Raw genomic sequence first — 24,615 nt, 5'->3', positions numbered from 1 at the left:
TCAAGTCCTTCCTCAGGGACGGTCAGCGGGGCTCACTCAGAGCTCCACCTCTGTCCCTCTCTGACCACTGACTTGCACTCCTGGTCCACATCAATGCTGACAGTAACAGTGACACTCCTTCCCAGTGCTGTCACAGCACCCTTGGGGACACCGGTGCCTGCCCAGCCCACCCACTCTTCACATCTCCTTCCGATACCAGCTCCTGTTTGTAGCGTCTACTTCTTTTGGTCCTCTCAGCTTATGAATCCAACTTTCAAGTTTAACTTTGTTTCGTGCAAATAGAAAGGTCATTATCTCTGTACCATGTGGGTCAGCGAAGCCAGTGGAAAGCCAGCAGAAAGAGGGGTTCCTGGGGACTCAGGAAGAAAACAGAGAAAAAAGAGTCTTCTATCCTTGGGCTGGTTGAAGCCTTTCTTCCCTGGGGTCCATACTTCATGGTGTGAACTGCCCACCCGAGGTCCTTACCTCAGCCACAGGGACTGGTGACTTGAGCCTGCCGGGGGCTCACTGGGCTGGGAGGAAGCAGTCCTGGCAGCCCAGGCCTGCCGGGGGCTCACTGGGCTGGGAGGAAGCAGTCTTGGCAGCCCAGGTCAGAACCTTGAATGCACCTGTCCATAGAAATATTAGTATTCATGGTGATTTAGGTCAACAATGTTATTAATACTTTATCACAGCCACTAAAAGAAGGAAATTATATGAATGGAGCTTTTTGCACATTGGCGATAAATCTACTCTCTATTTATAAAATTGCTTTAACAGACAAAACTGCTCAGAGCTCCAGGCTAACTCAGCAGGAGGCTTTAGGAATGCAGCTCAGGTGAAGCACAGACGTCTTTAAACTCTGTGGTTGTGTCCATATGTCGTGTGTGTTATGCCTCTCTACAGTCTCTGCTCTCTGTCTTCCCAGGTGATCACGGGGCTCCCACCATGACCTTACCTTCCATGATGGGAACCTGCCAGAAGGAAAACTGCTCCACCACGATCCCATCTGTGAACACAGGTATGTACTGACAACTCAGGTCTGTACTAGTCCCTCTAACATGTAATTAGATATTTTATGATGTCCATGAGAGTTGATCTTAGAATTTCATAATGTATTGAAATAGAAGAACAGAGGGTAAAGGACCAAAATAATCCAAGCTAGAGAAAGGATTCTGCATTTGTTATACTGAGCTACCTTGCTCCCCACAGTGTTTCTGTCTACCCAAACCTGGCAGACTCATTGTTCGGAATCTTACAGTCTTATTAATAAAATCAAACCTGAGGCCAGGTATTGGGATGAACGCTGGAAGATCAGAGAGACAGAACAAGCCACAGCTAACCTCACCTGGCCAACTTCTCAGCTGATCCTGTTTCCTCAGACTGGATGCCTCTGAGTCCTCATCCAGAATGAATCTCAGCTGAACTGTGCTGCTCAAAACCTAAAAGCTTAACCAGCCAAATGCTTAACAAGGCCAAATGTTTCTAGTTCCTGGTCTTCACGCCTTATATACCTTTCTGCTATCTGCTATCACACTTAAAGGCACGCTTTCTGGGATTAAAGGCGTGTGTCACCATGCTTGGCTGTATCCTTGAACAGATGGATTTCTGCCTAGCTCTGCCTCCCAAGTGCTGGGATTAAAGGCGTGTGCTACCACTGCCTATCCTCTATGTTTAATATTGTGGCTGTTCTGTCTCTGACCCCAGATAAGTTTATTAGGGTGTACAATATTTCAGGGAACACAATACCACCACATTCCGGAATGTGCTACTCCCGAACAGCAGCCCACACTAAGGGGTCCCCTTCTGACTACTTGGCTACCAGCAAGAGATGTGGGAAAGCATGGATTCTACTCTACAATCCTGGCTGTAACCCTGGGCTTGTCACTTTTCTGGCTTATGGTGTGCAGGCTTTCAGAACTATGTTTGGATAGCTCATAAGGACAGAAAAATGAATGAAAAAATCCCTCTCCCTCTGCAAGAGCAAACAGATGTGTAAAAATAACTTTAGTTCTAAGCCATTCTCTTAAGACGTAGCAGGAGTCTGGAAACATAGCATAGATGGTGTTTTCTAAATTATAGAAAAAATAGCGATGTATTTCTGTAAACAGGAGATACAGCTGATGGGGGGTGTGTATTTGGAGGTGAGTTCAGGGCCACATTCATATTAGGCGAGGGCTCTACCTATGAGCTATACCCAGCTCTTGTTGGTAGTAGATCTTTATGTAACTCAAGAGTAGTCACAGCTAAAGAAGTGCAGAGTCAGTCAAATGGTGAGATAAATACAGGGCAGTTGAGGGAAGTGTTGTGAAAGGCAGTGGAAGGATGGAGCATTGAGTTACGTTTTTCTTGAGATGTTGGACTGTTGGTGGGCAGGGGGTGAATGGTCCCTTCCACTGACTAAATCTCATACTTTCTAACCTAGAGAGAGAATTCAACGCTGTATTCATTCCAGGTAGTATCATTCCAGGTACAGGCACTTGAGATGTTTCCAGCAAGGTTTGCCTGACCCCCAGTCAAAAGTCACCTGAGGACCAGCTCTTGTTGGCTTGCTGAGCATCCTCTCTCTACAGTCATGTTGTGTGTGCCCCTCCAATTCCTCCAGCTTCCCCCACAGGTCACAGCAGAGGTTCTTGACGTCATACTCCTGGGCAAGCTGCTGAACACTGAGTGTTGGGACCCCTCTTGAGTCACCTCATACACTCTCTTTTTAAGATTTACTTTTATTTTCTATTTAAGTATATGGCACTTGTGTGTAAGCACCTAGAGGCCAGAAGAGAGTGTGACATCCATCCCCTTGACCTGGAGTTACAGGCAGCTGTGAACTGCCTGCTGAGTATGGTAGGAAGTGACCCAGGTCCTCTGCAGCAGCAGTGTGTGCCTTAACCACTGAGCCATCTCAAGCCCATCTCACATTATTGACCTGCATTTGGCCCTCCCTTGGCGAAAGTACCATTCTTTGATGGTTTAGCCGTTATCCCATAAATACCTACCCTGGGCTCATGTAATTGGGAGTTTAGGAGCTCACAAATGAAGCTGTACATTTGTTCCTGTGTGTTTATGCCAACCCAAAATGTTAGGATGTGAATATGTTGGGACCCGTGGTTTCCAGGTTTCCATGTCCTTCTGTTCCCTAATTCTGTTCTTCCTGGTCATGTCATCCTTGGCTGTGACAAGCCCTTGGTCAGAGCTTAGAGATCTGATTCACCACTTGTCTTTGCATGGCTCTTGACCTAAGGATGGTTATGCCATTTCTAACGTTTTGAAGGAAGATATATAATAGGAAGTGGGTGTGGCCCAAAGGCCCTGAGAAGTTTCATCTGGATCCTCACAGATTAAAAAAGAATCCAACTTCTGCTCTAGATATTTCCACAAGAGATCTGGGAATATTGCAGAGGGAGGACAGCAACAGGAATTTCAGGGCCTGCAAACACTCTCAGATGCACATGGTCATTGTAAAATTCTTCAGCTTCCTAGAAATATGTCACAAATGGGACAGGCTGGTGGCTCAGTCTGTAAAGTGCTTGCTGTACAAGCGTGAGGTCATGAGTTCAATTCCCAGGGGACACACACACACACACACACACACACACACACACACACAGCTGGACACTGCAGTATACATGTGCACCCCCAAAACTGGGGAGGAGGGGACAAGAGGATCCCCAGGGCTCAGTGGCCAGCCATTCTAGGTAAGAATAATTGAGAAAGGCAACCAAGGTCGACCTCTGGCTTCCATACTCATGTGCATGTACATTCATTCCTCCTCCCTCCTCTCTCTCTCTCTTCACACACACACACACACACACACACACAGAGAGAGAGAGAGAGAGAGAGAGAGAGAGAGAGAGAGAGAGAGAGAAATAGGGCACAAATAAACTATCAATCTATGTACTCTCTACATTTTTTTAAAATTAGAAAATTCTTTGTGAAAGCCACCTCACTGGTTTGGGGGCACAGTGCCTGCTCACCCCCAGTCCCAGGTCAGTCTGTACTGCCATCCCACCTCCTCCCCACAACATCCTCTCAAGGACCCACCTGAGCACCTTCTGTTAACATGAAGTCATTCATCAGCAGTTTTCAGATTCTGTCTCCACCTCAAGTCCCTGACTACAGATGTTTCTCTCTTTTCTAAGGACATAGGGATAATTCTTCACCCCAGGTACACTGCCCCCTCCCCCAAAGTCGCTGTCATTTGGGGTACAATGGTAGCAGTGTGTGAAAATCTTGTAGAGAAGCTGCCAGGGGTGTTGGAAACCATCCTGGAGCTGGAGGTGGGGGGACAGCTTAAACAGTGGAGGTTCCCCCAGCCAGAGCTGAAGACACCGAGAAGCCACAGCAGAGCCAGCCTTTAGCACTTGGCATTCAAGTGTTAAAATTGATTTGATTAGAATTTGGGAAGTCTTTGAATTCGACTTCTGTGTTTGTAATTTAAGGTCTAATTTTTTAAAGTAGGGTATCATTATTTAGCCCTGGATGTACTGAAACTCAATATGTAGATCAGACTGGACTTGAACTCACCAAAATCTACCTGCTTCTGCCTCCTGAGTGCTGGGATTAAAGGTGTAAGCCACCAACACCCCCAGTGGATTTGACCTTCTGAGCCTTACTTCCTATCAATTTTGCCAATATGAATAATTATAGTAATTTGATTAAAAGTGTGTGGATTTTGTCTCTGGGGGCTTATTTCCTCTAAATTTTGGCAGAATGTAGTTAGCTGCAGTTATTTGATTGAAAAGCCCATGAGTTTGATCTTCTCGGCTTCTTAAAATGTTGGCCATGTGCATTTAGTCATGTTAGTGGAGAGAAAGCTGAAGTCTGGTGTCCATTGTGCAACACATGTCGCTTGGACTTAAAAATAGCTTTCCTGTCCAGGGCCGGAATGCAGTTCTAATTCGTGAGCTGTGGTGTGCATTTGTGGGACCTTGGTTTGCTGTCTTGTGCACATCACAAAAGGCCCAGGCACACAGCCTGTGTAGGAGGCGGGGCATGGCTGGAAGACACAGTGTTGGCCCTGGGAAGGCTCCTGCAGGTGCAGGTTAGGGCATTTTCCCAGCAACGGGATTCATGTGACAACTGGCAACTAATTCAACTTGAAAAACACTCCAAAAACTTTATATTTCACTTGCCTCAAGCCTGCCAGAATCTCAAATGAAAATACCTACCTAAATCCACCCCCCACTCCCAAAAAACTGACTTTTCCAGAAAAGCCAAGTCTTGTTAAGACAATACAAAAAGTATAATCACGGGTACTCTGTGAGTCAGTGCCATTTGCACATTCAGGAGAATCAATTTCACGTGTGTTTAGCATTTATGAGACCGATTTTAATCTCCTGTCATCCTGCTTTAATAGAGGTTGGTGGGTAGCAGAACTTGTTAAGCTAACACATGCTACATTTTGGATTCCCATTGACTACCCATGTTTTAAAATATTTTCTTAGTTACAAAAAAGCTTAGGATCATCATTTCTATAATGGGTGGATTGTAGTTAAAGTTTAAGACAAGAGGCTTTGAATTGCTCTCAGACTTTCAAATGAGTCTCAGCTCCAGGCTGCTGTGTTCATAGGAGCCACGAACAAAAAATAATTTAATTATTAAAGCATAAAAAGGGGATATTAATAAATACTTATGTTCAAGCATGTCCAGTATTTTTAAGATGTATTTTTATTTATGTGTTTGTGTGTTGGTGTCAGTGTATGCCAAGTCAGAAGAGAGCATTGGATCCCCCGGGGCTAGAGTTAAGGCATTGTGAGCCATCCTACCACATGGGTGCTAGGAGCTGAACTCTGGTCCTCTGGAAGACCAGCAAGTTATCTTAATCACTGACCATCTCCAGCTAGTGTCCAGTATTTTTTTTTTAATGTATAGACTAGCATTCTGGGTGAGAGAATAGCTTCCGATCCAGTAGGATATGTTTATTCCTTTCCTCAAATAAAAATTTTTCTTACCATTAATTAAGAAAAAAAAAAATGTGTTTTCTGGTGGTCAACTAAAAATGGATAACCTCACATCACTCAAGTGTCAGACTTGTTATTGTGTTAAAACAATGACTTTTCATAAGATTTAACAGCTACTGTATGTGGGTAATTGATAACTTGTATTCGTATTCATTGGGCCCTAACGATGTACCAAGCGCTGTGTGTGTGTGTGTGTGTGTGTGTGTGTGTGTGTGTGTGTCCCCGTCCCGTTGGATCTGAGGGACTGTCTTAGGCCTGACTGTGCTGGCCAGGCACTTCTTCAGATGCTCAGTGCCCAGGCCACTGCCACCCAGGATGCTATATGTTTTCTCATCTGCTGACCTGCCCTTCTTGGGGACCGAAAGGTTCCTGTAGCCTGAGATACTTACACCTATATCTCCTTTTCCTCACACAAAGCTCCTGTGAGAAGGATCAGCTTGTCACACAAGTGACCACCAGGGGGCACTTACCTATGGGATCTCTGAATGACTTACTGAGAGTGGAAAGTGGACTCATGGCAAACAGTTGAACCTTTTAATAAAGCTCGTAGAGGCTGCTGTATGACCCCAGCATGCCTGTGTGGCTACCATTGAGCAAGATGACTAGGCCAATGCTGGCACTGACCTGACTTGGGGATCCCCCTACCCCCACCCCCACCCCCACGGTGTGCATGCCCCATGGAAAGCCAAACCTCTTGGTGTGTATTTGTAGCCAACTCATTATATAAAATTTTACCCATCCAATTTTTATATTTCAAAAACTTAAGTAACTCTGCCATGTCTTTCCTGTATGCTTAGTTCTTGTCAATTGCACGGTTGTGAGCTTCGTTATGACATTTCCATATTGGCATTTAATGAACTTGGAGCATATTCGATCCCTGCTACCCTTTCTTGGTTCCCCTCCCCCCTCCACAGCCTGAATAGTCCCCTACCCCTTTGTAATTTCATGTCTTCTAAGTTATACATGTGAGAGAAAACACACAATTCTTGTCTTTGTGAGTCCTGTTCCATCCGTTTCCCTACAAATAATAGAATTTCTTTCTTGTTTATGAATGAAGGAAACCGTTGTATATACAAACCACAGTTTCTTTCTCTGTTGGGCCCTTCATCTGTGATGTATGCCCAGGACGCTTCTGTCTGCTGGCTACGGTAGCAGCAAGGCCTTGGTAAACATGAGCATACAGGTCTCTCTGTAGTGAGCTGCTTTGATTCTTTGGAATCTGAACCAGATCATGTCTTGGCCCAAGTTTTAATTTTTGAGGAACTTCCATGCTTATTTCCATAGTGGCTGTATTAGCTTACCCTACCAGCTGTGTATAAGGGTCACACACATACACACACCCTCACTAACAGTTGTTGGGGTTTTTTGTTGTTGTTGTTGTTGTTTTGTTTTTTTTAATCTTGATGGTTGCTGGCTGGAATAGGGTGAGATGGGATATCAGTGTAATTGTGATTTGTATTTTTCTCGTGCCTGGTAATGGTGGTGGCATCTTGTATGGCAGCCAGTCCATTTTATTTCACCATGGCTAATCACATGTGATGTATGGATTTCCCTGGCTCCCAGACAACTTCATTTCCCGTCACTTCCATGTGCCCACCAAACTGGCACATAGTGGTCTTCAGTTGGCATTTGCTGTGCTACAACCAGGCAGTTCCAATTAGTAAAATGTATCTAGCATCCCACGACACTCGTTATTCATTTGCTTTGATTGAAAGTCTGACTTAGCTGGGCGGTGGTGGCACACACCTTTAATCCCAGCACTCAGGAAGCAGAGGCAGATGGATCTCTGTGAGTTCCAGGCCAGCCTGGGCTACAGAGTTCCAGGAAAGGCACAAAGCACAGAGAGAATTCTACACAGAGAATCTCTGTCTCAAAAAACCAAAAAAAGAAAAAAAAGTCTGACTTTTGCGAAGCAGCCGTAGGTATACTCCATATGACCTCCTTTCTGGAACTCAGAAATTCTCTGTAACATTCTCTTTCCCTCTCACTTCCTTCCTCTTTCTGTCCTGTTGATCTGTCACCCCCTCAAACTGCCCAGTCCCCATTGCTCGTTCCTCCCCAAATTCCTTCAGATTTCCAAACCAGAAATCTTAGTCTGCCCGTGTCTGCATGCAGCCCTCCTGCCAGGGGTATTCCAGCTTTAGAAGGAGCAACTTGGACTCATGTAAAAACATCAGGGTCCCTCTTCATAGGATATAAAATAAAATCTGTTCAGAAGCGAGAACTCAGCCTTCTCCTAAGGATGCCTACACAGGCATTGGCCATGGACCACTCGGTGAGATGGCTTTCCTTGCCCATGGCCAGTGGTTGCTTTTGCATTCTTGCCTTGACATGCAGACTGTCTGTATGAATGTACCCCAAGTCCTCCAGTCCCCTGAGGTGCGGTCCTTTAACTCTGTAACAAAAGGAGCCTTTGCCTTTCTGCTCACTTACTACGGGACAGAATCCTCTTTCTTGTGCCCAGCTGAGCTGACAGCCCTAGCTTTAAAAGGCTTTCTGTTTTCTGTCTGGATCTTTCAGCATGGGGTCAACCTCAGGACTTTTCTGACACATTGTACCTTTTCCTTTTTTCTCATTCCTAAGCAGAGTTTCATCTCTAGTCCCAAGTGGTCCCTCGAAAAACTCTGAAACTTACTCCAAATAATAGGATTGTGGCTGCCCCAGTAGTAAGCTCCTACTGTGTGCAGTTCTAACATGCCTGCCATGGTCCTTGGCCAACCCTCATTCTATATGAAGCTGCGGAGGTGGGTACCTGCCCCAGTCCGGATCACTTCCTTGGCCTGGTCATTCATCTGAACCTCTTGGCACACTGGGTAGAGAGCTGCATTGACCGCAGTCTCCACTACGGTCAGGCACATGAGTCTTAACCTTGTCACAGTTTACCTTTCTATCCTGTCATTTTCCACCAAGGCAAGAAAAGCAAAATCTCAAGGTATTATAAGTGTGGCTCTACATGTGCCAGTCATATGTGGTGGTCACATGTGGAGTAGATGTCATGTGACTTCAAAAAAATTGTGTTCAGCACAATAGAAGCAGATTCTTGGATATAGATAATAGTGTTTTCAAAACCTTTGTGTTTCTGCAGCTGATGAAGGGAGTGAGGATGGAATTGAGCGGACGTGTGACACCCTGCTCATGTGCATTGTCACGGTGCTGAACCAGGGCCTCCGGAATGGCGGTGGCGTGGGGGATGTCCTGAGACGACCATCAAAAGATGTGAGCAAGACAGGAAGGGCTTCTTTTAAGAAGCTCGCGATTATTTCCTTCCTTCCCTCTATCCCTCCTTCATGTCCTCCCCCATTACTTCCCTCTCTCCCTCAGCCCCTTCCGTTCCCTTTCTCCTTCCTTCCCTTCCCTCTGTCCACACCCCCTTCCCCTCCCTTCCCCTCCCACCTCCCACCTTCCACCTCCCTCTCTCCCTCCTTCCCTCCCTCCCTCCCCCCTCCCTCCCTCCCTCTCTCCCTCCCTCCCCCCTCCCTCCCTCCCTCCCTCCTTCCCTCCTTCCCTCTCTCCCTCCCTTCCTAAATTGGGAATTGAACTATCAACACAACATATCCCCCAGCCCTCTTTTTACTTTTTAAACTTTGAGATTAGGAGTTTCACTGCATTGCCCAGGTTGGACCTGAACTCACTCTGTAGCCCGGGCTGGCCTTGAAGTTGCTGTTCTTCTGCCTCAGCCTCCCTGAGGAGGCCTCCCTGTGACAGGCCTATAGCACACAGACCTTGCTTCTTTCTTGTTGCCTTCCTTACCAGTGTTTACATATGGTCTTGATTTTCAGGGCTACAGCATCATTTGCCTAAAGTATAGCGGTGGCTGTAGGACAGTTAATTGCACAGTGGAATCCTGGGGATCAGAGGTGAACTAAAAGCCTTTGGATGTCAGCTGGGCTCCAGTCTGAACCGCACATTATGTCACAGCAACAAAGTCACAGCCACAAACTCTACAGGAGCTGACTGTTAAATAGAGCGCAGGATCCCCAGGTGCAGGATTTACTCTGCTTCTGCATAGGAAGAACCAAGAACCGCCATCATTTACCAGGACGAATACAAAGTGTGGATGAGTTCTAATGGAATTTCATATATTAAAATGGCAAAGTGAGAACATTTCTCAGTAACTGTAAATGTTGAAGCACCAGACTGGAAGCAAACAGTTTTCTTCTGAAACTGGCCTGTTATATAATGTCCAGTCATCTTGCTATAAAGCTCAGCTCTCCTGTAAACAGCTGGATCCCGTGGTCTCTGATGTGTGTTTTAACATTGCAGACCAGATAGGACACACATACTTGGCCTTGTCAGAACAAGGGCAGAACTACTGCAGAAGCTGAGAAATCACCAGTTTTCCTCAGCTAGCCTTGGGCTTGTGCTTGACTCCCTTTTGCTTGGTGTCTGGGAGAAACCTGCACGATTGTGTTTCTCACTCATGTGACAAAATGCCCAACCAAAGCAAACTAAGGAAAGAAGGGCCATGTTGGGTCACAGTTCTATGTGATTATCCCATCATCCTGGGAAAGACACAGCTTCAGTTAGAGACGGAGTGGCGCAAGGCCGGGAAGCCAGCTGGCCACATTGCTTCCACCCTCAGGAAGCAGCAATGGAGCAGGGACAAGGCCCGCCCCCAGTGACTCACTTCCTCTGGGGAGGCTCCACCTCCTGAAGGTTCCACAGCCTCCCCTAACAGTGCCACCAGATGAGGACCAAGAGTCCAAACAACAACGTGAGCCTGTGCAGACATTTCACATCCATCACTAGTAAAAGCACATGAGAAAGTGTGTTTCTCTTGGGGGAGATGTATCAGCCCCAGAGGAATGGAAGAATTCTGAGAACAGGCTTCAGGCACTCCCTTAGCTGGAGGAAAAGAAGGATAGAGGGAGCTTTCCTTTTCCTAACGGGGCTACCGTGTGTGTTCACCCAGAGGATACCTGTTGAACATCGGGTTTGTGCTAGACAGTGTGCTAGCTCAACAGCCATGAAGTGTGTGTGTGTTACAGGTGTGTTTTACACTTCTGTTGCAGGAGCCCTTATTTGCTGCCCGGGTGGTTTATGACCTCCTCTTCTTCTTCATCGTCATTATTATCGTTCTGAACCTGATTTTTGGTGTGATCATTGACACCTTTGCTGACCTCAGAAGTGAGAAGCAGAAGAAAGAAGAAATTCTCAAGACAACCTGTTTCATCTGTGGTAGGTGCCCCCCACCGTGTTATGATGAAAGATGAATAAGTCTCCCCCCACCAGATGCTAAGGTAGCGGATGGGCAAACTGCTCAGCAGGAAGGAGGGACGAGAATGTTCCATTTTTTCATGCTTTAGGAAAAATTGCTTTACTGTAAAGGCTGGATAAAATTCAGGTTACATAATGTTGCATGAGACTGACATTCTCTGCTTCCATAAATAGATGCAAGAATCACCCCAAACTCTTCACCATTGTTTCTGCAATTTATACAGTCCTCTGCCTGTCGAGTGTACTGCCAGATGCCAGGAGGTTCCACACCTGGCAAATGGGCTTTTAATCACAATAGCATATTGAGTACATTACAGAGTGACTTTTATTTTGCTAGATTATGAATCCAAGATTCCACTCATTTAAAATCACTATTTTAGATTCAAAGCTAGTCATTATCCTAGCTAAACCACACACACATATGACATGCATATCACAGAACATAAAAATACTGTAGAACATGCCACACACATCTACATCGTGCACCTACCACACCCCGCACACCCACACTACATACAACATATTGCAGGCTGCACACACACCACATATACTGCACGTGTGCGCACACACCACATATCCTGCATGTGTGCGCACACACCACATATCCTGCATGTGTGCACACCACATATACTGCATGTGTGCACACACACCACATATACTGCACATGTGCACACACACACACCACATATACTGCACATGTGTGCGCGCAACACATATACTGCACATGTATACACACACACTACATATACTGCACATGTGTGCACACACCACATATACTGCACATGTGTGCACACACACCATATATACTGCACGTGCGCACACACCACATATCCTGCATGTGTGCACATACCACATATACTGCACATGTGTGCGCATACACCACATATACTGCACATGTGTGCGCATACACCACATATACTGCACATGTGTGCGCACACACCACATATACTGCACATATGTGCACGCACACCATATATAATGCACGTGTGCACACACACCTCATATACTGCACGTGTGCGCACACACCACATATACTGCACATGTGTGTACACACACCACATATACTGCACATGTGTGCACACACACCACATATCCTGCATGTGTGCACACACCCCCTTTCCTTCTGCCCCATCACCATCTCTCAGGCTGAACCAACCTTTTCTTCATTGTTATCTTCTCTCAAATCCTCCCTTCTCTCTCCATCAGTTCTCTCTGGCGTCACTGGCCTGTAGTCCCTTCTCACTCACCCCTCCTGCCTTCGGTCTTCACTGCAGTGTCATACCGTCCAGTTGGAGCTGGGCCTCAGTAGAGCCTGTTCTGCCTGCCATGCTTTCCTCACTTGTCCCTTCTCCTCTGTGGCTCTTCCAAACTGCTTCGTCATCCTCCAGCTGGAGATGTTCCTGGGAATAACGTGAAAGAATATTCATGATCTAGGGAAGAATGCATATTAGCCGTGACCTGTTTCAGCCTTTGTGGTCTGTGCTGAGACAGACAGACAGATGCACGCACGCACGCACGCACGCTCTGTGTATCAAGGGAAATGATAGCGAAGTCTCTGGGTTGCTGAAGGTAAGGAGAGGATGGGCACTCCTGCAGGTTGGGGTGAGGAGCAGTAACAGCCCACGTTTCTCAGGGCAGATGGCGCAGAGCTGATGGAGTTAGTCCGTTGCCGAAGTGGGTAGAAGCGGAATAGCCCGACCAGAGGCGGCATGGAAACAGTGTCCGCACAGCACGGGGCTTCACTTACTGTGAGTGTCACTGTGACCGAACACCAGCAGCTCAAGGGACGAAAGGTCTCTTCAGGTTCTGGTTTGAATCGGCCACCGTGGCAGGGCAGGGATGGCCGTGAGAGTGCCCCTCGGCTCTGGCGGCAGGAGCCCGAGGCTGCCTGTCCACATGCTGGCTGTCAGGGAGCAGAGACTGGAAGTGGAGTTGAGCCACACACCTTGGACCGTGGCACCAGTTGCTGATCTCCCGCAGCTAGGCCCTTCCCCAAGTTCTCCGAGCTTGAAAAGCACCACCAGCTGGGGGCCAAGCACTGAAGCATGTGCCTAGGGGGCTTTCCTATACAAACCATAGCAGAGGGTCACGGTGTTGCCGGTGTGGGCTTCGGAGCAAGGTGGCCACGGGGAGGGCGTTCAGCTGAGGCAGTGTAGATTTAGTCTTAGCATAGGTGGAAAGGCACTGGGTCTAGTTTTTGTTTCAGAGCCCTGCAGTAGCTCTGGGGACTCCTTCATCAGGGTTGTCCTGAAGGCAGAGTAACTGGTTGTTACTACAGCCCAGATGGTAAGTAAGGAAGACCAGTTTATGATAGCCCGTGGTACGGTGTTAGGGATAGAAGACAGAGTCAAGAAAGTCAGATGATAGAATCTTAAAATATTTTTTTAAATGTACTTATTTTTATTTATGTGTATGACTGTTTAGCTTGCATGTATGTATGTGCACCAAAGGTCAGAGTTGTGGACAGTTGTGAGCCACTATGGAGGTGCTGGGGACCAGGCCCTGTACCTCTACAAGAACAGCAAGTGCTCTTAACCACTGAGCCACCTCTCCAACTCCAGAACTTTGAAATCCTGATAGTTGGGAATGGATATGAAAGATAGCTGGATGCATGGGTGATACCAAGTGGCTGAGTATCACGGGGAAGTGAGGTATGAATACCCCAAATTTAACTTGGGGAGCTTTGGACTTGTGGTGCGCTTTGAACATCCAAGACGGGGTATACCCTAGCATGAGTCAGTGTGTCTTCTCTGCAGACAGTGACAGGCACCCCCAGCCTGCAGATTACAGTAAAATCTGGAGCATGAAGGAAGGCTGCCTGGTCAGATGTGGAACCAGTGGAGTGTGAGCAGTGGAGTGTGAGCAACAGAGTGTGAGCAGTGGAGTGTGAGCAGCGGAGTGTGAGCAGTGGAGTATGAGCAGTGGGGTGTGAGCAGTGGAATGTGAGCAGCGGGGTGTGAGCAGTGGGGTGTGAGCAGTGGAGTGTCAGCAGTAGAGTGTGAGCAGTGGGGTGTCAGCAGTGGAGTGTGAGCAGTGGGGTGTGAGCAGTGGAGTGTGAGCAGTGGAGTGTGAGCAGTGGAGTGTGAGCAGTGGGGTGTAAGGAGTAGAGTGTGAGCAGTGGAGTGTGAGCAGTGGAGTGTGAGCAGTGGGGTGTGAACAGTGGGGTGTGAGCAGTGGGGTGTGAGCAGTGGAGTGTGAGCAGTGGAGTGTGGGCAGTGGAGTGTGAGCAGTGGAGTGTGGGCAGTGGAGTGTGAGCAGTGGAGTGTGAGCAGTGGAGTGTGAGCAGTGGGGTGTGAGCAGTGGAGTGTGAGCCGTGGAGTGTGAGCAGTGGAGTGTGAGCAGTGGAGTGTGAGCAGTGGAGTGTGAGCAGTGGAGTGTGAGCAGTGGGGTGTGAGCAGGAAGCAGCATCCAGGAAGAGTCAGGAGAGAGACAGCATGGGAGAGGAAGGTGCAAGGAAGCTGGAGGAGCTGGCAAAGGCCCCTGGGAGCGTGGCGTGCACACTCTGCCCTGCTGGCTCCTCTAACACGAATTCTAATAGCCCTTTAATAAAAACCTGGAGCCAGGTATTGGGTAAATGCTGAAAGATCAGAGAGACACAGGAACAAGCCACTGCCACATCTTACCTCGCCAACTCCACGAATCATCTGTTTGAAGCCTCTGAATCCTCAGCCAAAAAAGCTGTCCAGCGGAGAGGGGTTTCTGCCGGAAAGGGCTTCAGCTGAAAAGCCTCTAGCCGAAAGGGGCTCCAGTTCCTGTCTCCTCATGCCTTATATACTTTCCTCCGCCTAGCCATATCTTCCTTCCTAGTGCTGGGATTGAAGGTGTGTGATTCCCAAATACTGGTAGCAGAGGCCTGAAATCGCAAGTGCTGGGATTGAAGGTGTGTGATTCCCAAGTGCTGGGATTGAAGGTGTGTGATTCCCAAGTACTTGGATTAAAGGTGTGTGATTCCCAAGTGCTGGGGTTAAAGGTGTGATTCCCAAGTACTGGGATTAAAGGTGTGTGATTCCCAAGTACTGGGATTGAAGGTGTGTGATTCCCAAGTGCTGGGATTGAAGGTGTGTGATTCCCAAGTACTGGGATTAAAGGTGTGTGATTCCCAAGTGCTGGGATTGAAGGTGTGTGCCACCACCCCATGGCAGCTATGTTTAATCTAGTGGCTTATTCTGTTTTCTGATCTTTAGGCAAATTTTATTGGGGTACACAATATATCACCACAGGCTCCAGCATGGTGGGCTATGCTGTTGCTGTTGAGGCCAGCAGGACAGATAGATGCCGCTTGTCTCAGGAGAGGGCTCAGCATGCCATTTCTGGGCCCTGGATTCACATCAGTGCATGGTGATTTCCTGAGCAGCCCTTTGGTGTTCTGTTTGGAGGTTTGGCCCAGACTGACACAATCCCAGAGCCAAGCCTTGCAGAGACACATATGGTAGACCCCAAAAGCCTAGTGGGCGTCTCTCTCTGGGTGGCTCTGGGCAGATCCAGGTGGAGAATATTCCCCTGAGCCTGATGTCTTAGCACCAAGAGACCTGAGCCTGTGAGCTGAGATGAAAGTGCTTGAAGGATTCCCCAGGTCCTGTGCTTTGTGACAGACCCCCAAGTCTCTTTTTATAAAGGTGACAGACCCCCAAGTCTCCTTTTATAAAGGTGACAGACCCCCCTAAGTTTTCTTTTATAAAGGTGGCATAATTGTTGACGAGGGCATTGTAAAAAGCCTGCTTCTGCCAGTCAACATGAAGGGGAGCAAGTGTCTGAGATCTGTATTGTTTCTGTACCTTCATGGCTGACAATATTGCCTCTCTTCTTTTTCCTCTCTTCCCCCTTCCCTTTCTCATATTCATGTATACATGTATCCAAATATATGTATATGTACAAGTATGCACATATACATGTATATATGTATATACATAGAATTTGCAACCAACTGCCAGAGCAAGGCAGGCCAGTAACATGAATGGAAGACCCTTGTCCTTTGGCCTCATCACTTGGGAAGACCCTTGTCCTTTGGCCTTGTCACTGGGATGCTTTGGTGGTTTAGACAGACCAGGCTGTCCGGTGCAGAGCTCAGATTTGCTAGAAGGAGGCTGAGGTCAAAGAAGAATCTCTTGTCCATGTCCAGTCTGGACGAGGGAAGTGAGGTTGGAGTGATACAGCCTGAGTGTCCTGGGATCAGTCAGGAGTGTGGGGAAGAAACCTGTCTGGAGACCTCAAGGAATGTTTCTTCAATCCTGGGAAAGAACTAGACCCTGTGCATTCTAGGAAAAAACAAACAAACAAACAAAGCTCTAGTTCCTCTCCTTGGTGTGGAACACGTCAATGTTTTCACTTCTTTGCAGTAAGTTGTGTGTGGGGCCTCCCAGAGGGCAGTCCCCCTCACCTGTGTCTCTGGCTCTCAGAGATGTTCCCTTCTTTCACACTAGCTCCCTAGAAAAGAGGTCTTGAGTTTGCATCGACGCCCCCCCCCCCCATCCCTGCATCTCACCATGCTTCTCTTCCATGTCCATTTATCTCCACTTTTGCCGAGTGCACATCACCGGCACCACACTCTCCAGGCTTCTTCCTCTATTCCATGTTTACTGGGCAGTGAAGCTGGCACAGCCTCCTGGCAGCCACCTGGACAGCCCACACTCAGTGTCCCCTATCTTCTCCACCTTCCTCTGCTCAGTTCCAGATCCTGGCTGGCATATGGCTGCAACAGATCTCCACCTCTGCCTTCAGTAAGCAGGGCTGGAAATCCTCCCTCACGTCAGCATCTGTGCTCTCTCCTTCCAACACTTCAGCCACCCTGGGCTAACAGACCTGCTTCCACAGGTCCTCACTACATCCTGCCACAAATTCTCACAGCCACACATGGGCCTGCTCAGTGCTGCCAGACTGACTTTTCTAGTACAAAAGCCATCAGTAACCTGGCTGTCCATTACTGCACAGCTCTCCTTTTCTTGGCACTAAGACACTTCACAATCTAGATACGGCCTCCTCCTCCTCTGTCTTCTTCCTCCTCTTCCCCTCTTTATAGATGGATTTTTCTTTGGGCTGCCATCTCACAAGAAATGACACAAAGACTTATTATTAATTATAAAAGTTTGGCCTATAGCTTAGGCTTATCCCACTAACTCTTACAACTTAAATCAACCCATTTCTATTCATCTACGTGTTGCCATGTGACTTGTGGTTTTTACCTCTCCTCCTGTGTGTCTTGCTCCTTCTGCATCCTGCTCACAACTCTGCCTTTCTTCTTCCCTGAGCACTCTCTGTCCAGAAGTCCAGCTATACCTTCTGCCTAGCTATTGGCCATTTAGCTTTTTATTAAACCAATCACAGTGACATATCTTTACACAGTGTAATCAAATATCTGGCAACACTTCTTACTCCTTCTCTTCTTTCCTTCTTCCTCCCCTTCTTTACTGTGTGTTCATCCATTTTTCTCTCATTTATGTTTCAAATCCCAGTTCCAAGTGTGTTCCTCACTGTTCACATGCTGGACTCTGTATTCACAGTAGTGAGGGAGTGTTCTGGTTGAAATCCCAAACCCCCATGAGCCATAGAACTCTACCCCATCTCTGAGGCCCAGCCCCAATACTAGGATTCATGAACTCGTTTCCAGTCTCACTCAGCAAGATAAACATGGGTGCTCCTGAATGGCTGTCACACACCATGCTCAGTGGTATCTGTTTGCCTCTGCTTGATGCCATACACCCTCATACTATAGAAAGCATGTGAACTCCCTAGTCAGGTAGACACTACCTCCCACAGTCCCACACCCTGATGATGTGACCTTGGCCAGAGTTCTTGCCCTGAGCTGTTCTTTGCTTTCTGGGATGAGGAGAGTCTATGACCATGCTTTGAAGCTGTGGTAGCTGTAATCAAGATCTTGTCTACAAAATCCCCTACTACTGTACAAAGATGAGACTCAGCTCTCTGTGAAGCTAACTGTTCTTCTTTAAGAGAGGTAGACATATTAACCATTTTTTTTGCTTTGTTTGTTATGAATGACTAGGCAGTAAATCAGCCCCAAATCTACGTTGTCTCTACAGTTCCATGGCTTGTCAGTTCTGCAAGGAAGGCAAAGGCAGCTCAGTAGTGGGTCGATTTGTACTTCATATCAAAATCCTAGATGCAAGCAGGGAGATAGCTCAGCAAAGTGCTTGCCGCACAAGTCGAAGACCTGAGCTCAGATGTCCAGCTCCCCCATGGAGAGCTGGGCACAACAGTGTGAGCCTGCAATCCTTAGGAGGCGGGGCATGAATACTGGGGCTGCTGGACACTAGTTAGTACTCAAGCAAAGTAGAGAGGTGATTGAGAAAATACTTGACACACACCTCTGGCCCCACGTGCGTGTGTACACATGTGCAGCACATGAGTACACAGACAAAACCCAGGTCTACTAGGTTCTAGATTTTGCCATGAACCAGGTATTATCGTGGTGGCATGACTTTCCCGTGGAATACAGGTGATGGATCCTGAGGCTCGGGGTGATGGTATATCAACCAGTCTATATTGATTTTCTGGAAGCTTCACGCTTTTTTAAAAGACTGAAGGCTCATTTGGTAATTTAAGGTTAGAGTAAATCTGGACAAAATTTTTATATTATAATAAATAGGATACCATAAAGTAGAGCAAATTGGTGTGTAGATTTGAAATAAAATTGAAACTTTGAAAAACGTGAGCTAGAGATCTACAATACAGGTGGTTGAGCATTTGCCCACCATATGTGAAGGCCCAAGTTTGATCCCTTTTACCAAAAGAAAATAATGTAAAACAGGACTAGAGAGGTGTCTCAGCACTGAAGAACACACCCTGAGCTTGGAGAGGACTAGACTTTGGTTCCCAGCATCCATGTGGGTGGTGTCCAAGCACCAGGTGCACACAGGCTTGTTGTCCCCAGCCTCATGGAGACAGAGACATAGGCATCTCTGAGGGTTTCTGGCTGTCAGTTTGTCCCCTGCTTCAATATGAGAACCTGTCTCAAGTAAATAGGTCAGAGAGGGACAGAGTCGGAGTCCTAAACCCCACCCCACACATTTCATACACCATCTATATGGAATTCAGTTGTCACTGGACATCCATATTTCAACATCTGTATTTTATCTGTTTTCTATGTAAGCCCTTCTTACAGGCCATTGTGGGGACTACTGCAAGGGGCCTAGCCAAGGAGAATCTCCACGTTGTTCAGGTTTCCCAAGAGTCACTCTAGCTTCTGTGCTGAGAGTGGGGGCCACAGGTGGACACACGCAGGTCTGGGCAGCTAGTGAGATGATCCATACATCAGGGAAGGCAATAGCCCAGACCACAGCATCAGCAGAGGGGGAGTTCAACCCAGACAGATGTGGGTATGTACAGAAGGAAGAAATAGAGGTATTTCAGTGTGGATTGGCTATGGCATGTGAGAGGCAGAGAAAGTCAAGGTTGACTCCCGGGCTTATGACTTGGACAACAACACTGGACTGGCCACTAAGTAAAGAGGAGGAGGCTGTGGAGGGAGGGCACTGGAGCTCACCTCAGACTCACTGAACTGATAACTGGCCAAGTAAAATGAGGTACAGTCACCAGATGACTGTATTTTATAGCATTTTCATTAAAAAAAAATCTGGTAACATGATTTAAAAAGTCAACCCAGAACTGGGGACAGGTATTTTAAAATGTATTTGTTTCGTAACATGTTTAAAGGTTCTTCTTGCCTGAGTGGCCTTTGAAAGTGCTCAGGGTAGGAGTAGCCAGGATTGGAATTCAGGTTCCTGGTGTCTTCTCTGATATCTGAACAGCAAAGATGAACTCAACCCTGACATCCCGTTTCCCACACCAACAAGACTTGTTTTTCCATAGATGTTTCTCTTCATCTCCATTCACTTTCATCATAAGCTCCTCACTTCAAGAGAAAAATCTGACACTCAGAGCCTTCCCATAATTCCTCCAGAAGCTGGAAATGTGGCTTGGTATGTTAGGTAGTTTTATGTCACCTTGACACAACTAGAGTCATCTGAGAGGAGGGAACCTCAATTGAGAAAATGCCTCCACAAGACTGGGCTGTAGGCAAGCCTGTTAGGCACTTTCTTAATTAGTGATTGATGGTGAGGGCCTAGCCCATTGTGGGTGGAGCCATCCCTGGGCTGGTGGTTCTGGGTTCTATAAGAAAGCAGGCTGAGCAAGCCATGGGGAGTAATCTAGTAAGCAGCATCCTCCATGGTCTCTGTGTCAGCTTGATCCAGGTTCCTGTCCTGTTTGAGTTCCTGCCCTGACTTCCTTCAGTGATGGTCTATGATGTGGAATTGTGAGCCAAACAAACCCTTTTCTTCCCAGTTTGCTTTTAATCTCAGTGTTTCACCGAAGCAGTAGGGTTACTAAATAGGACATAAATTGGCACCAGGATAGTGACATATTGCCTTGACAGACCTGACCATGTTGTTTTGTAGAGGATTGTGAAAAGACTTTAGAACTTTGGACTAGAAGAGCTGTCATGTGTTGAGAGTTCAGTGGGCTGTTCTGTAGGAGCTTGGAAGACAAGAATGGTGAAGTCAATGTAGATGTCGGAAGCCTGGCTTGTGAAGTTTCTGAGGGAAGTTTAAGGACCATCGGAGCCATTTGTTATTTTGATTTAAGATGCTGTGGCACTGGCCAGCTGGGCTGAGGAATAGTTGTGATTAACAAGAGACCAGCACCACTGAAGGGGAACCTTTGCTTTGCTGGGACACTGATGCTGGCCAGGTAGAGCTGAGAAAACAGCAGTGATGGAGGGGAGACTAGCATCACTGAGGTGAAATCTTCTGGGAAGTGTTTCCTGAGAGCACAGAGAAGCTGTGTTCCAGAGGCAGCCAAGGCTGTACTTAGTGGTGTAAGAGTCACCCAGGTGCTACTGGCTTTAAAGGCAGGAAGGGGTCATGGAGAGCAGCTGAGGCTTGGCACTGTGAGGCCATTGGTGAAGTTACAGTCTCAGCAGCAGTGGGAGCCCCACAATTGAAGGGGCCAGGCAGAGAAGTTGAGGCTTGGCACCATGAGGAGAGCCTAGGAGAGGCTACTGGTGGAGGTGCAGCCCAGTTGCAGCAGAGACCCCAGGAGTTTGGAGACGCCAGTGCCATGGGATGAGCACCAAGAACAGCAGCAGCAGTGGAGCGGAGCAGAGCTTGCTCCAGCTTAGAATGAGCTGTGTGTGCTGGAGAGGGTGGTGCTAGAGAAGTGACCAAGCCCTTGAAGGAGCCCAGAAGATCATGAATGAATCCCAGACATTGGGCGTTGTTTACACTATTGGAGTTCGTTTTGCTTTGATCTGATTGTGACTGTGCTCTGGCTCTTCCCTCTTGAAGTAAGAAATTCACTTCTTTATTTTATAGGAGCTCACAGTTTAGAGACTTTGATTTTAAAAGAGACTGGATTTTTTTTTTTTTAAGAAGCTGAACTTTAAACTGCCTTTGTAAGGCTGTGGGACTTTTAAGTCTGTAAAATGTCTTATACTGTGATATTTATATTAATGTGTGGTCTTGGCAATGAACACGAAAGGAAAGGTTGTGACTTGACAGTGATGTGTTTGTGTGTCAAGTTGACAAGGGCTCATAGTTGTATTTCAATTTGACACAAGCTAGAGTCATCCAGGAGGAGGGAACCTCAGTTAAGAAAATGCTTCCGTAAGATGGGGCTGTAGGCAGGTCTGTAAGACATTTTCTTAATTGGTGACTGATGTTGGAGGGCCCAGCCCATTGTGGGTGGAGCCATCCCTGGGCTGCTGGTCCTGGGTTCTATAAGAAAGCAGGTTGAGCAAACCATGGGGAGCAAGCCAGTAAGCAGCGCCCCTCTGTGGCCTCTGCATCAGCTCCTGCTTCCAGGTTCCTGCCCCGCTTGAGTCCCTGTCCTGATTTCCTTCATTGATGGCTATGGTGTGGAAGTGTAAGCCAAATGAACCCTTCTCCCCAGCTTGCTCTTGGTCATGGTGCTTCATCACAGTAGTGACCATGACTAGGACACCTGAGAATTGAAGTGGCCGACCCAGCCCCAGCTTCCCTGAGTGTTGTGGACTAGGGGCCTTGAGGAGAGTCCTTGCCGCTGCACAGAGCCGGGGGCTGTCTCTGCTCAAAGGCTCTGCTGGCTGAAGTGACTCTGAAGGCGAGACTCGGCTGCCTTCCTTTAACCCGAGGCCCTGATAGGAAGGGGTCGTTCCTTATTCCTGCCACGATTAGCCAGTGTTCCTTTTCTTGGTTAATTTCTTTCAGAAATCTTCATGTGTGCATGTGTGTATGATGTGTGTATGTGTGTGCCTGTGTGCATGTGTGTATGTGTGCATGTGTGCCTGTGTATACGTGTGTATGTGTTCATGTGTGCCTGTGTATACGTGTGTATGTGTGTCTGTGTATATGTGTGCCTGTGTATATATATGTATGTGTGCCTATGTTCATGTGTGCCATGTATACGTGTGTATGTGTGTCTGTGTATGTGTGTATGTGTGTATGTGTGCCTGTGTGTATGTGTGCCTGTGTTCATGTGTGCCTGTGTGTATATGTGTATGTGTGCCTGTGTGTATGTGTGCCTGTGTGTATGTGTGCCAGTGTGTATGTGTGCCTGTGTGTATGTGTGCCTGTGTGTATGTGTGTATGTGTGTATGTGTGTATGTGCACCAGCCTGTGTGAGGGCCACAGTACATACATGTGGAGAGCAGAGAACAACTTGTGGAGAGCAGAGAGAGTCATGTCTACCTTCCACCTTGTTTTGAGGCGGGGTCTGTCTAGTGTTTCTGGTGCCTGCAAGCTTCCAGGCAATTCTCCTGTCTCTGCTTCCCATCATGCAGTAGGCGTGTTAGGATTACAGGTGGGTTCTACTGAATTAGACCTTATGTGGGCTTGGTAATCAAACGCAGATCACTTGGCTTCTATGGCAAATGCTTTTCCTATTGAGCTGCATTTCTTTTTCTTGAACAATGATCGTTGTCTCTTTCCCTTATACTTTTGGTCTGGTTGAATTTGACAGTTTTGACATGACTAAATATAAGATTACCTGTAGCTCTTCCCTCTGTGATAGAACTGCGTATTCCCAAGGATCATGGGAGGAGAATAAACGTTAGTTGGGAATGGGTCTATCATAAATATATATATATACTGGTTTTTCGAGACAGGGTTTCTCTGTGTAGCTTTGCACCTTTCCTGGAACTCACTTTCATGGAACTCAGCCTGGAACCCAGGCTGGCCTGGAACTCACAGAGATCCGCCTGTCTCTGCCTCCCGAGTGCTGGGATTAAAGGCGTGCACCACCACCGCCCGGCATATATCGTTTTTAATTATGACAGTATTTTAAAGTGGCACACTCTTCCAGAAAGCAGCTTGTTGATTTTCAATAATGGTTGTGTTTTATTTTTATGCTAAGAAGTCCTGACTGATGGGAAATTGCATACAGAGTGTGTCCTGTGTTTTGCAGGCCTGGAGAGGGACAAGTTTGACAACAAGACAGTCTCCTTCGAGGAGCACATTAAGTCAGAGCACAACATGTGGCATTACTTGTACTTCATCGTCCTGGTGAAGGTGAAGGACCCGACGGAATACACAGGGCCCGAGAGCTACGTGGCTCAGATGATCGCGGTGAGTGAGGCTGCCTCAGCTAGTCCTGATTCTCCACCTGTGATCATATCACAGCCCAGAGGCCTTCCATGTCCTCCTCTCCCTGCCCTCCTCTTAGGTGAGAGATGTTCTAGCTCTAGCTTTTTGAGAGCCTTTAAATAGGCTTGTCAATCACTGGAGAATTTCTACATTGCTGACATCATGGTTGTTATCCAGTCAAATCTATGTCTCCAGTGTACAAGTAGCATCCTCTCGGGGATTACCTGTGCAGTGTAGAGCTTCCCATTGATGTCACTAACCTCTGACCCTTAAACCCTGACCCCAGACCTCCAGTCCTCACTGGACCTCTCGGTTCCCACATCTGGAAGTGTCATATTGTCACACATAGACAGAAGAGTCAGGCTTCAAAAGATTCCTTCAATTTCCAAAATCAATAATTTGCAAAGTCTTGTGTTGGGAACACAGGTGCTCTAGGGGAGCCTGTGGGAGACACAGCTGACCCTTCTGTCCAGTCCTAAGGGAGGTGTTTGGTCAGCACCTGTGGGAGAGTGAGGCCAAGAGAGTGAGTTAAGGAGAGGGACTAACTAAAGGGGGTAACGGGGGTAAGGAGAGGGGCTCTAGACCTGACCCTGAGGGTCACCTACTTAGATAAATAAAGACACAATACTGCCACAGCCTGCCCATGCGTCCATCCACCCAACCTTCATCCACCCATTCATCTAAAATCTATCCATCCATCTGTCTATCTATCCATCACCTGTTTATATCCATCCATTCAACCATCTATGTATCTATCTTTCCACCTATCCTCTATCTGTTTGTCTGTCTGTCTGTCTGCCTGCCTGTGTACCTATCATTCCACCTATTGATACATCCATCTGTCTGTCTGTCCATCTATCTGGGCATTGTCTTATTAAAACTAGGTCAAC

General features: G+C 47.3%; 1 protein-coding gene across 1 annotated transcript in view; it reads left to right on the top strand.

Moving 5' to 3' along the window:
• Nucleotides 1-24,615, top strand: part of Itpr2 (inositol 1,4,5-trisphosphate receptor type 2) — a 419,948-nt gene that overhangs the window by 357,222 nt on the left and 38,111 nt on the right. The window contains exons 52-55 of the mRNA XM_006986630.4: nt 908-1,000; nt 9,022-9,152; nt 10,949-11,114; nt 23,547-23,707. Coding sequence (XP_006986692.1) covers nt 908-1,000; nt 9,022-9,152; nt 10,949-11,114; nt 23,547-23,707 — 551 coding nt within the window. The remainder of the gene's footprint in view (nt 1-907; nt 1,001-9,021; nt 9,153-10,948; nt 11,115-23,546; nt 23,708-24,615) is intronic.

Source organism: Peromyscus maniculatus, chromosome 3 (genome assembly GCF_049852395.1).
Source record: "Peromyscus maniculatus bairdii isolate BWxNUB_F1_BW_parent chromosome 3, HU_Pman_BW_mat_3.1, whole genome shotgun sequence".
In the NCBI taxonomy this organism is placed as follows: domain Eukaryota; kingdom Metazoa; phylum Chordata; class Mammalia; order Rodentia; family Cricetidae; genus Peromyscus; species Peromyscus maniculatus.
Note: the sequence above shows the minus strand (reverse complement) of the source record. Positions and strands in the feature narration are given on the sequence as shown.